The sequence below is a fragment of the Propithecus coquereli genome, unplaced genomic scaffold (genome assembly GCF_000956105.1).
Source record: "Propithecus coquereli isolate 6110/MARCELLA unplaced genomic scaffold, Pcoq_1.0 Scaffold4, whole genome shotgun sequence".
NCBI lineage: Eukaryota > Metazoa > Chordata > Mammalia > Primates > Indriidae > Propithecus > Propithecus coquereli.
Genome location: NW_012149729.1, coordinates 12,206,336 through 12,221,646, shown reverse-complemented (window position 1 = coordinate 12,221,646; position 15,311 = coordinate 12,206,336). Strand labels below are relative to the sequence as shown.

The window sequence follows — 15,311 nt, the reverse complement described above, 5'->3', positions numbered from 1 at the left end:
CTGTTAGGATGGCTATTATCAAAAAGATCAGCGATAACAAGTGCTGGAGAGGATGAGAAGAAAAGGGAACCCTTGTATATTGTTGCTGGCTATGTAAATTAGTAAAGATATTATGGAAATGAGAATGAGGTTCCTCAAAAAGTTAAACCATTAATAGAACTACCATTATGATTCAGCGATCCCACTTCTGGGTATATATCTAAAGGAAATGAACAGTATATCAAAGAGATATCTGCAATCCTATGCTCATTGCTGCATTACTCACAACAGCTAAGAAATGGAAACAAGCTGTCTATCAATGGATGAAAGGATAAAAAAATCACTTAAAATGTGTTATCAGTTGTAATATCCCCTTTTTCATTTCTGTTTGAGCTTATTTGGGTCCTTTCTCTTCTATTCATGGTTAATCTTTCAAGAGGCCTATCAATTTTATCTTTTTAAACAAACAACTTTTTGTTTTACTAATCCTTTGTATATTTTTTGTTTGTTTTCCATCTCATTTAGTTCTGCTCTGACCCTAGTTGTATCTTTTCTTCTACTGGCTTTGGGTTTGGTTTGCTCTTCCTTTTCTAGCTCCTTGAGATGTGTCATTAGATTGTTAATTTGTGATCTTTCTGATGTAGACATTTAAGACTACGAATTTTCACCTTAGGACTGCTTTTCCTGAATTCCACAGATTTTGGTAGCTTGTCTCCTCTTAGTTGTTCAGTTTGAGGAATCTTTTGATTTCCATCTTAATTTCATTATTGACCCAATTATCATTCAGCAGCAGGTTGTTTAATTTCCATGACTTTGTGTAGAATTGAGTGTCTGTCGTGGAGTTGATTTCTAGTCACTCCACTGTGGTCTGAGAAGGTACATGGTATGATTTCTATTTTGATTTTGTTGAGACATGTTTTGTGGCTTAAGATATGATCAATCTTGGAGAATGTTCCATGTGCTGATGAGAAGAATGTATATTCGGTAGTTTTGGGGTAAAATGTTCTGCAAATGTCTGTTAGGCCAATTTGTTCTAGATTCTTATTTATTTTCTCCTTGGATGATCAGTCCAGTTGTGTCAGTAGGGTGCTGAAGTCTCTGGCAATTAAGATGCTGCTGTTTATCTCTTTGTTTAGATGTAGTAGGTTTGCTTTATGAATCTGGGTGCTCCTGTGTTAGGTGCATAAATATTTAGGATTGTTACATCTTCTTGTTGAATCTTATGCTCATTACAGCATTGTTTCCTTTGCCATTATATAATGACCTTGTTTTTCTTTACTACTATTGATTTGAAGTCAGTTTTATCTGATATGAGAATGGTTATACCTACTTTATTTAGGTTTCCAATCGCATGAAATATTTTTTTCCATCCCTTCACCTTGAGTCTGTACGAGTCCTTGTGGGTTAGATGTTTCCTGGAGACAGCAGACACTTGGGTTTTTTTCCATTCAGCCAGCCTGTGTCTCTTGAGTGGAGCATTCAGACTGCTCATATTAATTGACAGAATTGATATGTGAGCTGCTGTTCTGTTCATCCTGTTGGGTAGTACCTTATTGCTTTATTTTACCTCTTATGCTGTTTTTTAAGAGCTCTTGGCATCAATTTTTGGGTAGTTTTACACTGGTGGGTGTCTATTGTGCTGATCCATGTATAAGGCAGTTCTGAGTATTTCCTGCTGAGCAGGTCTGGTCTAGACAAATTTCCTCAATGTTTGCTTGTCTGGAAAAGTCTTTATTTCTCCTTCATATATGAAACATAGTTTTGTAGGATACAGAATTCTAGGCTGGCAGTTGTTCTGTTTAAGAAGACTGAAGGTGAAGCTCCAATCCCTTCTGGCTTATAAGATCTCAGTTGAGAAGTCTGCAGTTAGCCTGATGGGTTTTCCTTTGTAGGCTACTTGATGTTTTCACTTCATGGCTCCCAGGAGTTCTGATGATTGTGTGTCTTGGAGATTGCCTGTTTGCAATGAATCTTCCATGTGTTTTATGGAGCTTCTTGTACCTGGATTTCTAAATCTCTAGCAAGACCGGGGAAGTTTTCCACAATTATTCCCTTACATAGGTTTTCCAGCCCTTGTGCCTTTTCTTTACCTTCAGGGATGTCAATGATTCTTATATTTGGCCACCTTACATAATCTCATTTTTCTTGTAGGCTTTGTTCATTCCTCTTAATTCTCTGTTCTTCATTTTTGACTGAGTTAATTCGAAAGAGTTGTCTTCAAGCTCTGAGATTCTTTTTTCTCTCTGGGGTAGTTTATTCTTATAACTTTCCATTGTGTTTTATATTTCCTTAATGAATTTTTCATTTCCAGAAGTTCCATTTGGTTTTTTGTTAATATGTTGATCTCTTCTGTGAATTTTTCATTCATTTCTTGAGTTGTTTTTCGGGTTCCTTTCAGTTGGTTGTCTATTTCCTCTTGATTTCACTGAGCCTCCTTACAATCCATACTTGGAATTCTTTATCTGTCATTCAATATTTTCATTTTGGTTGGTAACCACTGCTAGAGAACTGGTGTCCCGTTTTGGGGGTGTCAATTCACTAATTTTTCATACTCCCAGAATTCTTTTGCTGATTCTTTCTCATCTGGGGCAGCAGTCACTTATTTTGGGATTTTCTTTTGTTTAGATGGGGCTTTTTTTCCTCTTCCCCCCTCAATCATAAGAGAATGGCTGTAGCATATGTTGGGTAAGAACCTTTGGATTTGCTTGTGGGTGCTTTGATAGGGGTCTAGGATGCCTTGTTCACAGATACTGTTAGTGTGGTAATTTTCTCAGTTGCTAGCTGTTTGTAGGCTGTAGCTGTGGTGAACTATGTGTGTGGACAGATTCCCTGTCTTTGATCAGGGAGGACGGAGATCTTTGAGATCCTTTGTCTTTCCATAGCCCTGTGGTCTTCTTACTAATAACAGCGAGAATTATACTGGCATGCCCAGTTTAATCTCTGAGAGAGTCAGTGGTACTTCTGGGAAAGACTCAACCATACCTTGAATGATTGAGTCAGTAAAGGGTTGTGCAAATTGATTTCCCTGTCAGTAAGTGGCGCTTGCCAGAAGAAACAAGCTGCAGTGTTGTTTTTGGTGGGTGGAGCCCTAGAACTTCCTGGTGAGTCCACTACAGCAGAGTGGGGTTGAGAAGTGAGGCTGGGTGGGTTTGGGTTGGGTGACCCTGCCCTGAGGCTCCACAAAAGCTGGTAAGGTAGCTGTTTCAGCAATGGTCACAGGTCTGCATCCAGCCTTCTGGGGAAAGCCATCAGGGAGGGGCTAAGATGGCCCCACCTAGCCAGAAAGTTTGCTTGGGGAGGTAAGGGATGTCTGAGATCCATAATCTGGCTGTCTGGAGCAGGTTTCATTCTTCCCGCACCCTTGGTGTCTCCCGGAAGGCAGGAGCTCAAACTAGCTGAGCTCCCCAGCAATGGCACTGCAGGCTGAGAGCTTCCCCATCCAGGATCCCGACTTGGGCTGAGAGCATGGTTTTCCTGTGGGGAGAGGGGTGCTCCCCGAGTGCACCATGGTTTGGACCCATACTGTGCTGTCTTTTGAGTTCTGCCCACGCAGGCTGCCTCGCCTCCTGGGATTATTTCACAAATCTCCCCTCTGTTCCCCCAAGCAATACGATTGAGTCCTGGGGTATGCTATCTGGCCTGCAGGCTTGTCCCTGGGTCCCTGAAGATCAATCCCCGACTGTGGCATGCTGGTCCCAAGTTGCCTATGGGGTGCTCAAGCAGGTTTGATGTCGCTCTGCTCTGGGGTATACCATGCTCTGGTGGAGGAGCTGGGCAAGCAGCACCAGGGAGGGCTGGTGAGCAGGGAGTTCACAGTCTGGACACCCCTTAGTCCTCCGCAGGTCTTTAAAAGGAAAGGTTTGAGCCCCACTCTCTGTGGAAGCCCCAGGAGGGGGGATGCAGCAGCTTCTGAGAGCTCCAGTTCAATCGTCTATGTTGGCAGCTGTCGCAGGGGAAGGGAATGGGAGAAAGAGTCTGAATGGAGGAAAGCTAGCACTCTGGTCATCTCTATCCCTCTCTCCAGAAAGCAGTCTGCCTGGAATGTCCAGGCTCTGGGGTCATGCAGATTGCCCAGGGCTCACTGGTAACCTGTGGCTCCTGCAGCCTGGGCCAGAGTTGGGAATTGTTTCTGTGAGAATGAGCAAGATGAAAACTGAGGGGCTGAAGCCCGTAGGGAGGACAAAGGTGCACAGTGGACGGAGAAGTGATATGGTGCCTGCTGTCTCAGCTCGGGTCTGTGGTGAGGGGACAGCCTGATAGCCTGGTGCTTTATCCTCAAGAAGCTCCCAGTTCACTGGCGGCAGCTGCTTTTGGACTCATGAGGGTAGAAAGGCTCTCTTTCTAGCAGCTCGGGAGCCTGCTGACTGCCAGAGATGTGAGGGAGGGAGAAACGAATCACTTCATCTACACTTTTCACTGGACTTCAAGCCTCTCACGGGTTGACCTCTGTTGATACCTTGCTCCTTGTTCTGCTCCTCAACTTCTTCCCATAGAATCTCTTGTAGGTTCTGGCACTTTTCCCTCGGAATTACACTCAATCTATGATTGTTTGTTTCTTTTTTCTCTTTCATCTAAAACTTTTCCTTCTTTCTGAGACAATCTAGCAGCTGGTTCAGCCACCTTGTCCACAATTTTTGACAGTTTAGCCTGTGAGTTATGATATTAAAGATTAACAAAGCACTATTTTGGTTCTGCTGTATAATGTAAAAGAAAATATACCATATTGTTCTATGTATATAAAACTCTAAAAAATGGAGATGAATCTACAGTGACAAGAGATCAGTGGGGCTGAGAGTAGAGAGAGAGACTGATTGCAAAGGAGTATGAGGAAATTTTGGGGGTAATGGAAAAATTCTGTACCTTATTATGGTAATTATAGGTACATACATCTGTCAAAATGCATGGAATTATATATTTTAAATGGATGCAGTTTATTGCACATGAATACTACCTCAATAAATTTAATTTTTAAAAATGCCTTGAGCATAGTATGTGTTACAAGATAAAAATTATATTTCATTAAATTTGAGGGCCATCAAATTCTCTAAAAAAAAAAAAAAAGATTTGGGCACTATAAACAAGTATTCAACTTTTAGAAATTAAGAACAATTTATTTGATTTTGAGTTAGGCATATTGCCAAACATGGGCTAGATGCATTATCTATAAATGACCAAATTATCAAATTCAAGTTTAAAGAACATTTAAAAGTCATTTCCTCTAACTTGAAATAAGTAGAGAAATTCCTGACTAAGTAGAAACAAGTTCAGCTGCTTTTCTACAATATTAAAAACATGTTCAGGATCAGATTGTCTCACATAGTTAAAGCACAGACTACTCTTCTTAGCATTCTTGAGCATCTGATAGTGACACACCTAAAAGTGGGATAAAAGACACCCAAGGTGTTTGGTGATGAAGCAGTTCCTGAGAACCAAAACAGGTAACCTTTTGAAAACAAAAAATTTGAAAACCTTACACCCAACATGTTATGAATAGTCATTTCACTAATGAAGGGGGAAAACTCCAATATTCTAACATGCTAAAAAGGTTGGACTTTTCATATTAAAAAATTAGAAACAAGAGTAGCAAAATGCCCCCCTCCCCCCTCCCCCGCCAAAAAGGAACAGTTATTCTAATACTGGAGAAGAAAGAGAAGACTATAAAACAGTATGGGTTCTAGGAGCCATCCAATGTTATAGTCCTTAAATGCATCAAGGCAGTATAGCTATAGCTACAACTCTATTATTTTTTAATTTATATATTTAACAAAGTTAGTGCTTCCCATGTTACAAACACTGTTTTAGGTACTTTACAAATATTAACTCATTTAATTCTAATACCCATTGAGGCACATCTTTTACTGTGTAGATAGGAAGTTGAAGGGGACAGATTAAGTAACTTTTCCAAGGTTTCACCACAAACCTGGCAAATTTCAAAGTCATGCTCTTAACTACTAACTTGCCTCTCTTCATGAGTTGTTAATTCATGCATTTTTATGGATATGATAAAACTTTGCACTAGAGGAAAGTACAGCAACTCTACTAATCACAAACAAATAACCTTTTGTTGGTCAAATGCAGTTATTTAGTCTCTGCAACTGCATTACTTTGATTTCTGGCAGTGGTTCCCAACTCTGGCTGCCAAATCTGGCTGCACATTGGAATCACCTGGAAGTTTCATTTAATTGGCCTGGAGTGGCAAATGGTCATTTATTTTAACACTTCCCAAAAGAATCCACTTTGCAGCTATGGCTCAAAACCAGTGGTCTGGCCGGGCGCGGTGGCTCACGCCTGTTATCCTAGCTCTCTGGGAGGCCGAGGCAGGCGGATTGTTTGAGCTCAGGAGTTCGAAACCAGCCTGAGCAAGAGCGAGACCCCGTCTCTACTAAAAATAGAAAGAAAATTAATTGGACAACTAAAAATATATAGAAAAAATTAGCCGGGCATGGTGGCGCATGCCTGTAGTCCCAGCTACTCAGGAGGCTGAGGCAGGAGGATCGCTTGAGCCCAGGAGTTTGAGGTTGCTGTGAGCTAGGATGACAGTACGGCACTCTAGCCCGGGCAACATAGTGAGACTCTGTCTCAAAAAAACAAACAAACAAACAAAAAAAAAACAGTGGTCTATGGCAAGGTTGTAAACTCCAATACCTGGTGAAATAATACAGAGAGTTGTAAGGCTTGGGACAACCTGAAGAGTCCAATTTAACCAAAAAACGAAACGCATGGATTAAAACTTAATATCTACAAATAATCTGGCTCATGGTGTATCTTCTGTTATTGGAGCAGCCTCTTATTATAAACATATTTATGATAAAAAATACTTAATCCAAAACGCAAAAGTCTTTGAATACATCCAATAAAGATGGAAAGAATCGAGAAAATTCAGAACCAAAGTCAACATCTGTTATTCAGTTGTGAAAGTTAACTTTTTATATGTGTGTATAGTAGATCACTTGATCAGTGTAACTTTGAATTTTCAAACAAAAGGACCTATGAAAAGTCTTCTGGAACTTTGTAAGTTCATAATTTACAACTTCATAAGTTGAGAAATTTCTATATAAATGGGAATAGGGAACACTCAGAAGCCCCTCTAAAGGTATGCGGATTAGCCATGTATTATAAAATAACCTCAGCAATGGGCATTATTATATCTACCTTAAAGTACAATAAATCGGTATAGTTTAGATCGGTGGTTCTCAGATGTTAGATTTTTGCAACCAGCACAAATCTCACCTCCCAAATTTAAGAGACTGATATTGGGGTTGCAAAATTTTATCTTTGGAGTATATAATATACACAAATACATAAAACTATTACCATCTTTTAATACCACCACAGAGACACACATTACATCCTTTAAAATATTAGTTCTAATTTTAATTCATTTTAATTCTATTAGTTCTTTTCTGTAGACAAAACTTTTTTTAAAAAAAATCTTGGGCTAATATGTAGGAACCTATGCCTAGGTAAGGGGGAGAGTAACAGATAAGAAGAAGAGAAATAGAATTCACTGTATACAGTAAAAGAAGGCAAGCTGATTCAATAAACATTTATCGAATGTTAGTTAAGGACAAGGTACTGTATAATATTTATATTCTCCACTATTTACAGTTTTACTTATAGAAAGACAAAATGATGTTCATAATAACCTGGATCATTTTAAAAAGGGTAAAATTAATTTAATATACTCAATTTAAGACAGCATAAATTTATTAGAAAAGATTTGTATTTAAAAATTAAAATTGAAAAGAATATAAAAAGGTTAAACTCAACTATCTTAAATTATTTATATTATCTTCTTTTTTGTGTGTGCCTTAAATCTACAAGGCATTGTGGTAGGTACAAAGGATACAGAGATAAAAGGCAGAGTTTTACCTAAGGAACTAAGTTTAGTAGGAAAGACTGCAAGTGAACTAGTAAGTGATAAATACTATAAAGGTCAGCACACTTGTGCTATGGAAGCATAAGGTAAAAGTGTATGCAGAGGTATTTATGCAGGATTCTGTGCTATGTTTTGTATACAACTGTGTTTGTGGGGAGGGGATTGTGACAATTAATAAAACCTGGACCTTTGTTTCAGGAGTTTATATTCTAATAAACTGGCCTAAATGGTTATTTCAAAAGAGGCTTGAAGGTCTATGACTCTAAGCCACAATACTTGATAATCTAAATTTTAAATTATCAAAATCATTATGCTAATGAACTTCTTGTATATCACTACTTCTAATGTAAAGATGAAAAATTTAGAAAATTTTACTTGAATTGGTGGGGACGAGTGTGGAATGGTGTCCAGGAGCCATCCAATTTTGAATGTTCCTTGAAGACATAAAGACAGAATAGCTACAGCTAAACCTCTACTGTTATTTATGTTACTCAAAGAAGGTAAGAATCCTGCTGCTTTGGTAATTAGCAAGGACTAATAAAAACAGGAGCTCCAAAAGTACTATTTGATCATAAAATAGGAAATTCTCAACTCAACTGTCAATTATAAAACTAAAGCAATGTAGGAGATCACTCTTGTACATAGAGCTATATGACCCTAATTTATTTTAATTACATACGGTAAATAATCTTTAGATCTATGACAGAAGAGGTGTTTCCAAGCACTAGATTTTTCAAAATTAACAAAATTACTGCAAGAAGTGATTATAGCAGGGACTATGGGACAAATTTGAATTATTTAGTAATTTAGATACACTATTTCCTTTATAGAAATGGCAACAATATAAATCGAACATAAAAAATAATATGGATCAAAAATATCAATGGAGAAATTTAAAGACAACTTCTTATACTCGTTTTGTACCTTAAAACAAGTAACTTTACACAGTAGTGTAGAAAGAATACTTACTATTGAAAAACCATTAACTTATTCAATTATCTCAACTGATGCTTCACTTCTGTATACTGTACTTTATTTTTATAGAAATAAAGCATTTTATAGGTACATATGAGTAAGGAATGAGTATGAAAAACAATTAGAGCTCCCAAGACAAGCACATTCTTTAGCATCAAAGTACCCTGCTTTTCTCTGCAACAGAAAGATCTGAGATCAGTGTTTTTTCAAAAAGTGCTCCAAAAATCACCTGCATTAGAATCACATAGAAGATGATTAAATATGCAGATTCCTGGGCCTCCATCTCAGAACCACTGAACTGCTTGCTAGTGGCCTAAGAATCAACATTGTTAAAAGTTCATCAGAACATTCTGGAGCACACCACTGCCTTGGATGCTTTAAAACTGCAAATATGATATACATATTAAAATAAAAACACTGCACCTAAGCCAACAGAGACTGGGAATCCTTCGAAATCAAAGCAAATCAATACTTTCTTAAATGTTACAATAAATATAACTTTATCTTTTGTTGAGGATTTTAGGTTGTCACTATGAACACCTTCGCTCTACTGTAAATGAAGCACAAATGGCAGCAGGTGCAATTCCACTACTGTGTTAGCTCCCAGCACAGTAGAAGCTCAGTCCCTGGGAGTATTCCTTATGCTCTGTAATGGCTCCACTTTCTCCTTGAACCCCTACCTACTGGAGTCTTCCAAGGATCTGTCATAAGTTACACATTATCATAACTCCACTGGCAGTTCACCTGCCCTCAAAGCTTCAACCTCCACATAGAGGGCTTCCAATTCTAATCTTCCAAAGGATATATTCCAAACTAAAGCATTAGCACTATCCCTACAACAAGCCAACCGGCCTGCCCACCCTGTTCTTGCCCCCATCCCTACCCAAACACACATTTCCAAACTGGGTGCTAATGGCTACCCACAACTGTTAACCTTTGTAACACCATTTTTTTTCTGGACATAGTCTAAAGAACCAACCTATCCTGTGTTCTCCTCTTCGCTTTCAGTATCAGTAATCTGTCTTGTTTAATTACTTTTTAAATATTATCGGCTGGTCCAATGGTAGTGGGTTATCAGAACTTATTAACATTAGTGTCACTAAAGATGGTATTCAACCCCCCACTGCTAAATTTGACTGGCTAAAAAAATAAATAAACATTATCATTGCTAATATTGATTTTTTAATGTAGAAAATTATAATAAAGATCATCCATAAGTCCACGACCTTGAGAATACAATTAATAGTTTAGTATGTATTTTTATTTTTCTGTGATTGGTTTATAAATTGCATGGCTTTATGTGACAAACTGTTGTAATCTGTTTTGGCATGCAGAATAAGTAAATTCAGGGATTGAATAAATTGATGAGTTTCCTAAAGTAAAAATATTAATAAGATAGGTTAAAAAATCAATACTAAATGGAAAGAAGATTGTACTTTGACTCCTGACAGCTGCAGCCTTTCACATTTTCTTGGAATTTTACATGAATAAGTTTGGAAAAAGAAATGCCAGGCATAAAAGCAATCATTATAGGAATGGGCTCATGTGAATAGAATTATGGAAAAAAATCACACAAAGAGAACTGAAAATACACATGGCTCTACTTCAATTCTCAATTTGATATGTATTTATCAGGCACATCTGATTAAACAATGAAGTCCTTGTTTGAAAAGCAAAACTAGCTGTTTCTTATTAAAAAGCTGTCTACAAGTCTTACGATATATTTAAAATATTTTTGGTTTATGTGGAGGTCAAATTTTTAAAATTCTGTACAGCAAAAACAGAAAACACCTATATGTACTAGCGTATTTCCATTTATATAACCTCAATTTAGAAGACTGTCTCTTAACTATAAATGGCTGATGCCAGAAATACCCCTTCTCATCACCAATACTAGGCACCTCCCCACCATTTCCTTTCAGTAACTACTTCAGATACCAGTACTGTCTGGAAAACTAACCTTTATCTCCAATTCTCACTTTACCCTTATACAAATTGGCACAGAATCTCTCAAGTGGTAACACAGGACAGTCAGTAAAATGGAGAGGCAAAAAGTGGTTAACAAAAAGAGTGCATTAAACTTACCTGCTACTCTCTGCAACCCTAACCACCAGCCCCTACGTCCAAGCCTGCTCATCGCCATCATCAAGCATCAGTTGGACAAACGGATTGGGAAACAGTGAAGAGAAAGTTTTCTCTACCACTGCAGAAAACTCTCATTTTCATTATTATTCCTGTTTCCGATTCCACTACCAAAGATAAGAGAAGGGAAAACTCTATTCTCCAACCCTGCACTCATCTAGCTCTCAGCCTGGTCCTTATTATCAATGACTGTTTTGCCTCCTTCTTTCTTTTTTAATTTTTTTTTAATTTCAGCATATTATGGGAGTACAAATGTTTAGGTTATGTACACTGCCTTTGCCCCACCCGAATAAGAGCTTCAAGCGTATCCAACCCCCAGACGGTGCGCACTGCACCCATTAGGTGTGAATATACCCATCCCTTCCTCCCCCGTCCCAGACACCCGATGAATGTTATTAACTAAATGTGCACTTAAGTGTTGATCAGTTAAAACCAATTTGATGGTGAGTACATGTGGTGCTTGTTTTTCCATTCTGGTGATACTTCACTTAGTAGAATGGGTTCTAGCTCTATACAGGATAATATAAGAGGTGTTATATCACCATTGTTTTATTTCCTTCCCTGCCATCTCTTCCCCAAAAACTACACCTCACATAGCCCCAACTCAGCTAATCACTCCTATCCAATGGATCACCCATTCCTATCAATTTATATCCTTTTCCCTAATGCAAGTCCTAGGGCCACTTCCTGCTTCTCATTTTCCCTCCTATTCTAACATTTGGAGTCACCAATATTAGGTTTGGAATGGGGGGAATCTATTATGCTCATCAAATACGTATAGTGTTAATAATGAACTGCTCAAACTTCAAGCAAGTTACTTTAATTTTGGGGGGACCCACTCACCTATAAAATGAAGGAGCTATTAGATCACCACTCCAAAATCTGGCTGACAAACTTCCAGGTCCTAATGATAGGGGATCTAAAACTGTAGATCTGAGGTGGAATGCAAGAATTTTCCAAAAGGCACCCAGATGAGTCTGCTGATCAGCCATGTTTGGGAATGTTTGCTAAATGATTCCCTCTAGTCTAATATTCCAAGATTCTAAGCTGGAATTTTCACTGCATTTTCTGGTAGGAAAACCATTATACAAGGATTATAGTTTCCATAGTTATTAGTATACTAGTTTAGGCATGTTACTGATTAAATGGGCCTTTGCAGGCTGATCTAGCAACTAAGCACCATTTCTATTATAACAGCTGATTCGCAAATGAACTTATAAAATGTTTACAGACTGGAAGCTATCAGTATTACAATACTAAGTCCCCAAAATAAAACACTAAAAATTATTTCTTTGGGATTATGTGTGCGGACTTATTCACAGATGGATTTTTTACAATATTAGGCCTATATAACAGAAATAAAGGTAGAAAGAGCATGCTCATTAGGATCATCTATTTTGCTAGTTCACTGACAGGGCTTTGTACATAATTGGAGCAAAGCCTAGAGAAGTCTAGATCATTGGTGGAATTTAGGGTATTAAAATGCCTAAAGAACAGTCTCATTCAAATGTTTTAGACTGCCAGGACTTCACCTAACCAGAAGCATACTAGATCTTTCATTTATGAACTGCATGTATCCATCCCTAGCAACTTCCAACCACCAATTCTCATTAGAAACAAGTGTTTCTGGTTAATATTTGGGCTTAAAGACATGTTTAAACATGCGGGAACTAAGCAAGGATAAACAGCACTTCAAGAGATGATGACACATTAGTAGTGTGCTAATTTAAGTGGAATCTATTCATTTATGAATAAAGAATGAAGGATGAAGGATGAAATTATTAAAAGGTAAAAATAGAAACCCAATTATTTGCTAGTCATTTTTTCTTTAAAAAGATGCATTTAGTTCAATTTGTACAAAATGGCACAATAAATTGCAGTGAAGTATGTCCTCATTTCTCCAAACAACATAAAATCTACAGTGAATGCCATTATGTAAGTGCATTCTTTGAATATCAGGAATGATGCAACTGTTGCTATGGTAACTACTCATTTTATTGACTAAACTGTGGGTTGGGGTTTAAAGTATTCTTTTAAAAAAGAAATTTCAGCATCTTAACTATGTCTGATAAGTCTCTTTCTATTGCTACCTATTAAACAATAACTACAAGTCATCTTTGGGGATGACTATTTAGCCTCTATTAAAAGCTAAACCTGAGTTGCCAAGAAAAGAAACCTTTAAAGTTTGAAAAATGAAACATCAACTACATTCAAAACAAAGGACATTTAGTTTTAACTTTCTAGAGTAATTGAAAAGGGGTATAAATCAATCCTTCACTGTCATAATTTTGCTTCTAATCCTAAAGTATTAACTAAGTATAAGACTAATACTAAAAGGCTGCTAACTTTTCCGTTTGCAATAAAGCTAAAAGGAAAGCCAGCTGAAAGCTATCCCCCATTTTGATACTTAGGAGAAATCTCTCCTGAGCATATGAAAACACTTAAGAATTTTCACTGTCGAAATCTTATAAAACAGCTCTGTACAAAAGCTTACGTTTAAAAATACCAAGAGTAACTGTAGACTACAACTGTAACACTCCTCAGGCACAAGCACAAGCTACTAAGGCTTCTTCCCTTGCTTATGGTTTTCCACGGAGAGGGTTCCCACCGACGGCCGGCTTCATCGGCATCTGTCTCTTTAGGAGGCTTCAAAACTCAACAGTATTATGAAAATTTTGCCCCAGATCTCTTCCTCATCCGCCTAAATAAACACTAAGATCAAGTATTTGAAGAATGGGGGGTGGAGGCCCTGGGTGTAGTCCACCCCCTTTTAACAAGGTGAAGTCCAGTCAGCTAAAAGGCCTGCTGACTTCGCAGCCCTGGAAGCCAATGCGAAGAAGCTTAGGCATGGCCGTAGGAATGAAGTACAAGAAAGGGGGGCTGACGCGGAAGCAAATGGAACAACAGGCTGGTCAAGCGCAAAGGAGTGAGGGGCAACTCAGGCTTCTTCCGTGTTTTACAAATGGATTTTACCTGTCTCCGTGTTTTACCTTCGCGTCTCTCGCAACGGTGATCCCCCCGCCCCCCTTTGAGCGAGTGTGTGTTTGCGTGGTGACAACAATCTCAGCACCCCGGCAGGGGACAGGGACTTGGAGGGGGTGGGGACTCAGTTCTCCCACAGGCCCGGAACTCTACTGAAGGGCCCTCGAAGAAAAGGGGGCGGAAGGAGCGCGCCTGACGCTGACCGGGGACTGGGACCGGGCCTGGGAGAGCGGCAATTGCTAGGGGTGACGTGCAGATCCTTTAGGTTTTAATGGTGGCCTCTTTGGGGAAGGGAAAAGGTGACAAGGGGTTGGGGGCGATGAGGCCGCCCCTCCCCCTGCCTGAGCTCGCTGTTTACCTTCTCTGTACTTCTTGCGGAGCCGCCGGTGGACGCTCTTCACCACTCCGGAGAGCTTCTCCTGCTCCAGCTTCCGTTCCTGCTCCCGGGGCGGCGGAGTGCTCGGATGCCCGGCCCCCTGACCACGAGCGGCGCTTCGGCCGCCGGCCCCCGGCTCCATATCGCTGCCGCCGCCGCCGCCGCCCCTCAGGCCCCCGCAGACGCTCCCCTGACGGAGGAGGTGGGGAAGGAGGAGGCAGCAGCGGAGGCAGCAGCCGGAGGAGGCAGAGGAGCGGGAGAGACAGCCTCGGAGGTGGCCCCTCACCCAAACGCACAAGCTGATTGGTGAACTTTGGAGGGCTGGGCGGAAACGGAAAACGCCAAGAGCCAATGGAAGTGGAGCACCGGCGGCGCTCCCGGTTGTTTGGGAAGGAGAGCAGCTGGAGGAGGCGGGGCTTGCGGGCAGAGGGGACTGAGGCGTTGGGAGCTCTAGGCCCGACTGCTCCTCTCCTGTCCCCCGCCCGCCCCTATTCTATGCGCATGCGCTAGGGTACGACCTCGGAACGCCGCTATGAGCGACGCGCTTGCGCGTGTGTGTTTGCTTAGTTTGGGCTTTATTTAGCACCCAGCTTTCTCACGTCTTCTGGCGATTCTACGCCCTACCCTTTATAATCTCGTGCGATGCAGCCAGGGCTTTCTACCTGAGCGTCCGCCGCATCTTGTCACATATAGGTTCCCTTAACAGCGCAGGAATTTTACACTTCGAGGGAACCAAGCACAAGTGCTTTCATTGGTTCAAAGAGTGGTCTGGCTACCAAATGGCGGTTTAATTCTTGGGCCAACAAGATCTAATGCCTGTAGTGCTGCTGCTGCTGCTGCTGCTGATGGACAAAGGATATAGAAAAATGGGAAAAGGAGAGGGCCAAGAAAGGCAATAGGTGGTGCAGGAGGACAGAGATGGAAAGATGGAAAACCCACAACAGATGCCCTCAAGAATTTTTGTAGTTACCACGGTGT

The 15,311-nt window shown here is 40.0% G+C and overlaps 1 protein-coding gene across 1 annotated transcript in view; it reads right to left on the bottom strand.

Annotated features, from left to right (window-relative positions):
* LOC105817121 (chromosome unknown open reading frame, human C7orf60) overlaps nucleotides 1-14,542 on the bottom strand; it is an 87,817-nt gene extending 73,275 nt beyond the window's left edge. The window contains exons 1-2 of the mRNA XM_012652742.1: nucleotides 14,316-14,542; nucleotides 14,046-14,196 (exon numbers count right to left, since the gene is read on the bottom strand). Of these exons, the coding sequence (XP_012508196.1) occupies nucleotides 14,046-14,196; nucleotides 14,316-14,475 (311 nt within the window). The 5' untranslated portion in view covers nucleotides 14,476-14,542. The remainder of the gene's footprint in view (nucleotides 1-14,045; nucleotides 14,197-14,315) is intronic.
* Between the last annotated feature and the right edge of the window lie 769 nt (nucleotides 14,543-15,311).